This window comes from Elephantulus edwardii, unplaced genomic scaffold (assembly GCF_000299155.1).
Source record: "Elephantulus edwardii isolate Elephantulus edwardi_28Jun2011 unplaced genomic scaffold, EleEdw1.0 scaffold00060, whole genome shotgun sequence".
Taxonomy (NCBI): domain Eukaryota; kingdom Metazoa; phylum Chordata; class Mammalia; order Macroscelidea; family Macroscelididae; genus Elephantulus; species Elephantulus edwardii.
Window position 1 is genome coordinate 13,929,822 of NW_006399810.1, and position 7,694 is coordinate 13,937,515.

The following is a 7,694-nucleotide window of genomic DNA, read 5'->3' on the forward strand; positions in this document are numbered from 1 at the left end:
TCCAATCTTCCTGTTAGTAGCTGAATGTTTTAACCACCACCCAGGGACTGACTCAGAGTCCAATTTTTTCTTACACCATGGCTACTGTCAGTCTTTCTTTACTAGGGTGGCATGAGGTGAAATGGAGACCCATCTGGGTCATCTGATCGCGCGTGTCCCAGTATTTGGCGGCTAGGCTGCTGAAAACACAATCACTTGCTTAAAAGTCTGAACAGTCACAGAAAAGTAGTGAACTAGACGTTGTCTGAAGTCTTCTGAATACCTGCCCACTTACACAGGTGCCTTCAGAAAAATTTGGAGGTCCTTTTCACAGCTGGTTCAGACAAAAGTTCAAGAAGGATCCCATTATGGCACGGTGAAGAATCCCATTGTGATGTCCAACTTGGTAACAAGGCCAGGCCATGGCCAAGGGCTTGGGTCAGGGCAGCCGCATTGTGCTGATCCAATCACAGCAAATGCTATTAAGGGGAAAGCTCTGGTGATTGGTGGCTGACCTTAACCCCCATGCACACTGTTGCTTTGCGGTCACAAACTCTCCTTGGTCCAGTCTTATTTCACCAGGGATGCGAGATTTACTACCCAGAGTAACACCAATTGCCCACTGTCCACCAGGCCCTGGATGCCTGATGACCGGTCTCTGTCAATTGACCAGGGCCTATCCAACCACAAATGCCACAGAAGTTAACAGACCCCATTTTTAAGAGGGAATTAGAAGCATAAAAAGAGTTCTGGTGGCTTGTTGTTGTCGTTGAGTACTGTTGAGTCAGAATCCACCCATTGAAGACCTTCCAGCAGATTTTCAAAGGCAGTAAATCATAAAGTGACTGCCTGTTTTTTCTCCTTTGGAGCAGCTGGTGCATTCGAACGGCATTCCTTGGGGATTGCACTACAGTTTTTTACCACCAGTGCTTCCTTCTGGCAGCTTTGCGGTAAAGAACGAAGTTCAAATCCACCAGCTGCTCTGTGGCAGAAAGATGAGCAATCAACTCCTATACAATTTGCTGGAGCGTCAGCAATGGTTCAGTTCTGACTCTATGGTACACAACAACAATAACGGTAGCATAAAAGGGGGCTCTGGTGGCCTAATGGGTAGGGAGTTGTGCTGTCAACACAAAGGCAGAAGGTTTGAATCCACTAGCTGCTTTTCAAGAGGAAGATGGGCAATCTCCTGGGCAATTTACAGCCTCTGAAAATCAGAGGGCACATCAGCTTTGAGCTGGTTCTTACTCAATGGCAATGCATACAATGTGCTTAGAAAAACCAAGCTCAACAACTGAGGTATTTTGATTAGGCTTGGGGCAGGGTTTCATCCTAGGCTACCTGTGCTGTTGTTTGGGATGCAGGTGACTCACCTGGAAGATAAGAGTCAGGGTTTGAGTCCCAGTCAATGCACCTCACGTGTAGCCAACACTTGTATGGGTGGAGACCTGTGTGTAAATATAATGCTAAATATGTTTCAGAGACTAAGACCAGGATATTAGCCAATGAAAGCTCACAACAGTTGAATCTGCAACTGATTGTAGGTGTGTCCTAAGACTGGAAAGAGTTCCTTTTATTGTGAAGAGGGTCTTGGGAACCAACAGATCAATGGGGCTGTCAGGGCAGGCTTAACTGGAACGGGATTTGGGCACAAGAAAAGGAGACGCTTGTTATTCGGCCAGAATCTGGACACTTCTCCAGAATGTCCCTTTCTCTCCTTCCACCCTTTCACTGTCTCGTCTGCTGCCATGTTGGGAATAATTTTCCCAGACACACATCTTCAAAGCTGCAAATAGCCAAGGATCAAAAAGCAAGCACTGTAGTGCTTATTTGATATCAACACTTTAAAGAGTTTATATTTTTCCTAAAAAACCCCACTCCATTGAAATAGGAATAACTCCCAAGATTATTTTCAATAAGACCACAGGGTCTGAGGACAGCGTGGCCTTGAAGCCTTAGGTCTGGGAGTGTCCATGCAGATGGAGTGAATGACTTCTTGTGTGGTAAAGTTAAGAGTTTCTTGCATAAAAATATCTTTGTAACCTGGATGATGGTTGTCATTGGAAGGTGCCATTTTGATGACTTCCAATCCCAGTGACTCCATGTGACAGATCAGAAATGCCCACTGGGGTTTCTCAGGATGTCATCTTCAAGGAAACAGATCAGTAAGCTTTTCTCCAGTGGAGCTGCTGGGTGGGTTGCCTCACCACTGGATGAAAAGGCAGTAGCTAAATGCCTTAGAACTGCACCTCCAAAGCTCCTAATTGCTTATGGTGCCTGACATTAACTAAGCATCTATTTGTTGGTTGAGGGACCCTTACAAAAATGGGGACATACTACTATTATTGCTATATGCTGTTAAGTCTGAATTCACTCGGAGCTCCCCCTCTGGTGATGTTTTAGAGGCTGTGAATTGCACAAGACACTACCCACCTTTCTCCCATGGAGAAACTGGCAGGTTCCAGCTGTGTGCCTTTGGGCTGGCACCACAACTCCTGACCATTGGGCCACTAGAGGTCGCTATTATGACCAGAAGAGCTCCTGGGTGGTGCAGTGAATTTGCTGGATGTTCCTGATTTTATGTGGCTCATACTGGCTTGCAGTTTACTTGGGTATATTGGTTGGTGTGACTACATGAAATTGCAGGCCTGGCTTCAATACAAATGTTAACAGAGAGGAGGAAAGCCCATCTAGTGCCCAGAAAGAGGTCAGGGCTCCCTAGCAGATGTCTGGCTTCAAGAAGAATGATTACATGGAAATGAAGTCTGCCTTTCCCCTCAGTGACCTCAGGGCCCAGATGCCAGGGCAATGCACTGGCTCATGTGCACAGCTGACCACATGGCTGGGGGTGTGAGTTCACGCAGAGATGCTGAGAAGACCGAGTGATCCACTTCCACAAACCAGCCCCTGAAGATCCTGCGCTGCCCACTGCCTCTGTTCACAGAGCATTTGCTTTTCACAAACCAAGTCACAGCTGACCCTTCAGAAGCTGTAAATCACACAGGAGAAGAGTGCTCATCATTTACCCTTGGAGCAGCTGGTGAATTCGAACCACCCGCCTTTGGGTTGGCAGTGTGACTACTTATCCACTAGACCACCAGATCTCTCTTTTCACTAATTTTGTTATTTTATGTACTGTGGAGTCAGTACCAACTCATAGCTGAGTCTCCTGCAGGCTTTCAGATGCAGTAAACTGCACCAGAGATGTCCTTTTTGTCTCCTGCAGAACAGCCGGTGGATTTGAACCATGTGCCTTAGGGTTTACAGTGCAATTCCTTACCACAGAGCTTTTTTAGGAAAAAAGAAATTCTAGAGAAGGTACTAGGTCAAGATAGAAAACTGTTGTTTCTTTTTCTTCCTCCACTCCTTGTTTTTGGGACACAAATTGTGCGCTGTTCCATTGTGTTTTTTGTTTCAGTGACCACTATCTTGTAGCTATTTTCCCCATGAAGATTGAGTCCAGCCACATGGCTGAGCATGTCTTAAACAATATGAACAAAAATTACTTAAATGTTGGAATTTAACAATTAATAGCATTTAAATCCAAGTAAATGACAAGGTAACCCAGGTGTCACATATGGAATTAAGGTAACAATCAGCTCTAGCAAGTCGAAACAGCACTGATTTACCCAGTTAGCTCATTTTTAACATGTGGAACAGGAAGCAAGCAAACACACAATGCACATTTTAGGAAAAGCCCCACCCCTCCCCACCCCACATCTGGCTGCATCTATTTTATAGTCTTTCACTGAGTTTGTTTGCAAACACAGAGAGCTGGCAGCTGGCTAGATGACTGAGGTCTCTGTCTGCAGGAACGACTGGGCCCGGGAATTGCGGTGGAAATGCAATACACTCTCGGAGCCATTGCGGGAGATGGAGGAGCTGTGGAGTCTGTAATCCCGGCTCATGGACTGGCTCGGGCAGATGCTCCGCCACTTTCTTTTCAGTTCACACTGCACCTAAGGGAGGTAAGAGAGATGGAGTACAAGTGAGGCTGAAAGTGGGGACAGCAGGCTAACATGCCAGCTCTGTGGGTGTGAACTCAGGCACCCTCCAGAGGAAACACCACTGCTTAACAGGCCATAGCCTTGCCCCTGAATGGGCCAAAGGGGTATCACTGACTCCCGGCCCCCTTCATCCCAGATGAATAAGAATAAGGGGTTTCAGGGAAAAGGATAGGAGATGGGGACCAGAAAGACCAATGATGGTGAGTTTCACCTGTTAATGTGTTAAGGCTTCATAAGTGATTATTTAAGAAAGATTTTTCAAGTCCTAAGACAGTGGTCATGCCTTGGAAAAAGGCATCGTACTGTGGAAGATGGAGGGTCTGAAGAAGCAAGGATGATACTCAACAAGATGAATTGACACCTGAAATGTCAATGGGCTTGGACGTGCTGGGTATTATGAGGATGTGCAGGACAGGGCAACGCTCTGATCTTTGTTCATGGTTGTTGTTGTGAGGTGTTGTTGAGTTGGAACCGGTTTACAGGTGGCCCTCCAGTGGGTTTTCAGAGACAGTAAATTACATGGGAAGAGACTTCCCATCCTTCTCCCATGCAGCCTCTGGTGCATTTGAACCATGTTCCTTTGGGACTGCTCCACAGCAATCATGTTGTTGTTGTTGTTAAGTGCAGTTGAGTTGCCTGTCACTCACAGCAACCCTATGCCTATGTACAACAGCTCTGAAGTCTGCCCTGTCCTGAACCAGTCTCACTGACTGACACATCTACTCTAATTGCCCTAGTTACTGTATCAATCCATTTCTCCAGGGCCTTCTTGTCCTGCGCTGTCCCTCCACCCTTCTGAGCATGATGTACTTTTCCAAGGACTGGCCCCTCCTGGCCACATGCAATCACAGAGTCACCAAAAATCATAGCTAGGTGTCATTGAGTTACTATGACTCATAGCAACTTGGTGGCACTTAACAAGACAGTGGCTTTTATTTTAAGGATCTGAGATAGTTTATTTTTCAGAAAAGGTTTTCCATAGAAAGTAGAGATGAGTGATAGTGGTTTTTTTTTTTTTTTTGAGTGATAGTGTTTTGAATAAAAGAACTTGGTTCTAGTACTTTCTTGCTACTGGCTATTTATTCACTATAAAGTTTCAAATAAATAAGGAGAGGTATGCACAGGAGCTGCTCTTACCAAAACGAGAAAACAAAACAGACCAAGGACGAGTGCACTGCTCTATTCATTTATTTCTATGTGTGCATGTATATATGTCGTTGTTACTCACCATCAAGTTGGAACTGACTCATAGCTGGCCCTCCAGATTTTCTGAGGCAATAAATCACACAGATTGTTTACGTTTTTCCTACCAAGCAGTTGGTATACTTGTGGATAAAATTAAAACCTGAAGAGGCAGCTATCAGATTGTATTTATGGAAATGGTGAAACCCTAAAAAGATTAAGAACAGCCATCAAGCTAGGAGCCTTCATGGCCTTGAATTTGGTGCCTTTGGGTTGATAGCACAACTTCTTATCCACTAGTCAACCAGAGCTCTGTTGGCTCTGTTCTCTCTCTCTCTCAAACACACAACCATACATACATACACACATACACGTAGATCCATATACACACCCAACATATACACACACACACACACACACACACACATATATATATATATACTTAAACATGCATATATATAGTTACACATATACATAGGTGCATATATAGACACACACACACATACATACACACACACACACACACACACACACTACACGTACAATCATGGGTCAAGAAGTAAGGTAGTAAAAAGAGTGCCTGAAAGATTGGACAAGTGATATTGCATGGAGAAAAAAAACAAAACAAATTTTTTTTAAAAAAGCGGGTTTTGCAAGTGGATACTGAAGATGAGAGCAAAAGTCAGTGGAGACAGTTCTAAGTGAACTGGTCTTCATTGCTCTGGGTTGATATGGCCAGACAAGGAAGAAAGGAAAGAGAATGGGATGGAGGGGAGGGGAAGAGAAGGCGGGAGGGAGAGAAAGTAGAAGAGAGAGGGAAAGAGAGAGAGGGGAAGAGGGAAGGGGAAGAGAGAGAAGGAAGGGAGAAGACACGGAGGAAGGGGAGAAGACGGTAGGGAGGAGGAAGAAAATGTGAGGAAGGAGGAGGGAGGGGAAAGGAAGAGAGAAGAAGGGGAGAAGGTGGGAGGGAAGAGGAAGGGAAGGGGAGAGTGGAGACAGGAGGGCAGGGGAGGGGAGAGGAGAGGAGAGGAGAGGAGAGGGACAGAAACACCAGCTGGAGAGTCAGCTCTGATTCTGTTTCGACTTGAGAGCAACGAATTCTCGTTTTGGACTATGGTCTGGTAGGAGGCCTGGGCTCTCTTTGATGCCACTGATATCAGTGCGTGTTCTGGCATTTTGGGCAATACCTCAGCTACGGAAATATCAGCACTTAGTTCTCCAGGAAGGACGGAGGACTTACTTCACTGTTCAGGAAACAGTAGAGCACCGCCACAACCAGGCCCTGCAAATGAGAGGGTCGTCAGGGAACACAGAGGCCTTGTGTGGAAACACAGCCACCACCCTCTCTCCCAACCTACCTGGAATGATCCCAGACACAGCTCAAACAGGATCTGGTACTTGGTGGAAATGCCGATAGGAAAGACAGCAAATACCATATAGTGAACCCCAAACAAGGGGATGAGCAACAGTGTGGACTTGGCCAGCCTCCTACACCAGAAGGAAGAAGAAGTTGAGCTTTTCTAATAAACCATGGCTGGTTTCATGCATGAATTATTGCTATCAATTTCATTTGAAGAAGCTGAATAAATTGCTGGACCCAGAGGGCTAAGATTAATTTTGTGTTTTTACATTACTTTGTGACCCTTGTCCAGTAGACTTCTGATTCTCTCAGGCTTATTCTCTCTCTGCAATCATAAGCAATAATTTACACGCCCTCATTATGCTCAGGATGTGATGATAAAATACTATGCCTCATAAAGCAGGAAGCTCTTACAAGAAATCCTGAAGAGCACACTCAAGACCACATCGTTACTAATGCATCCTAGGGCTTTCCTACAATTGTTTCAACAATTAAGACTGATCCTCAGCTTCTAAAGGTCAGAGGCAAATTTTTAACTTCAGATCAAAGGTGCCCCTCATCATACATGTGAAGTCCCTTTAGAACCAAACACTATTAAGAAGTGGTCTTTGAAGCTTGGCTATTTCTAAGTGTTGGCAGACAATCCAGGCAAACATGCCTTTGTTGATCTAGCTTTAAATCAATTTTGTAATCATGTAAATGACATGCATATATTTCTCAGTTCATCAAAGAATTATATTGCAAAGTAAAAAAGTAGATTTCTCTGCTTACTGTATCGTTAAAATAAAACTGAATTACATGCTATCTTCATCATAGCTGCAATTACTCTCCGCCTGCCTCCACCAAGCAAATAACCTTCCATTTGTACACCCTGTTTGTACATTCACAGCACTCTAAACCAGTCGGTCTCACATTTTAGCAGCATTAGAATCACCTGGTTAACAAATAGGTCTATGGGGATGACCTGAGAAGAGTCGATACTTTGGAGAAGACTACTCTATGGACTGCCAAAAGAATAAGGAAAGCTATCCATAATCTGATAGTTTGCACTCTTCCTGGATGATACATTTGACATCCTCCCACAACTCATCTGGTCTTCGCACATTAGTGTTCAAGGCCTCAAACCTGTTCCTGAGATGATTCTGAAATTCAGGTGGGATGAAATC

The 7,694-nt window shown here is 44.8% G+C and overlaps 1 protein-coding gene across 1 annotated transcript in view; it reads right to left on the reverse strand.

Annotated features, from left to right (window-relative positions):
* Positions 1-3,764: 3,764 nt before the first annotated feature.
* VIPR2 (vasoactive intestinal peptide receptor 2) overlaps positions 3,765-7,694 on the reverse strand; it is a 300,833-nt gene continuing 296,903 nt past the window's right edge. Inside the window, exons 11-13 of the mRNA XM_006887663.1 lie at positions 6,527-6,656; positions 6,409-6,450; positions 3,765-3,938 (exon numbers count right to left, since the gene is read on the reverse strand). Of these exons, the coding sequence (XP_006887725.1) occupies positions 3,765-3,938; positions 6,409-6,450; positions 6,527-6,656 (346 nt within the window). The remainder of the gene's footprint in view (positions 3,939-6,408; positions 6,451-6,526; positions 6,657-7,694) is intronic.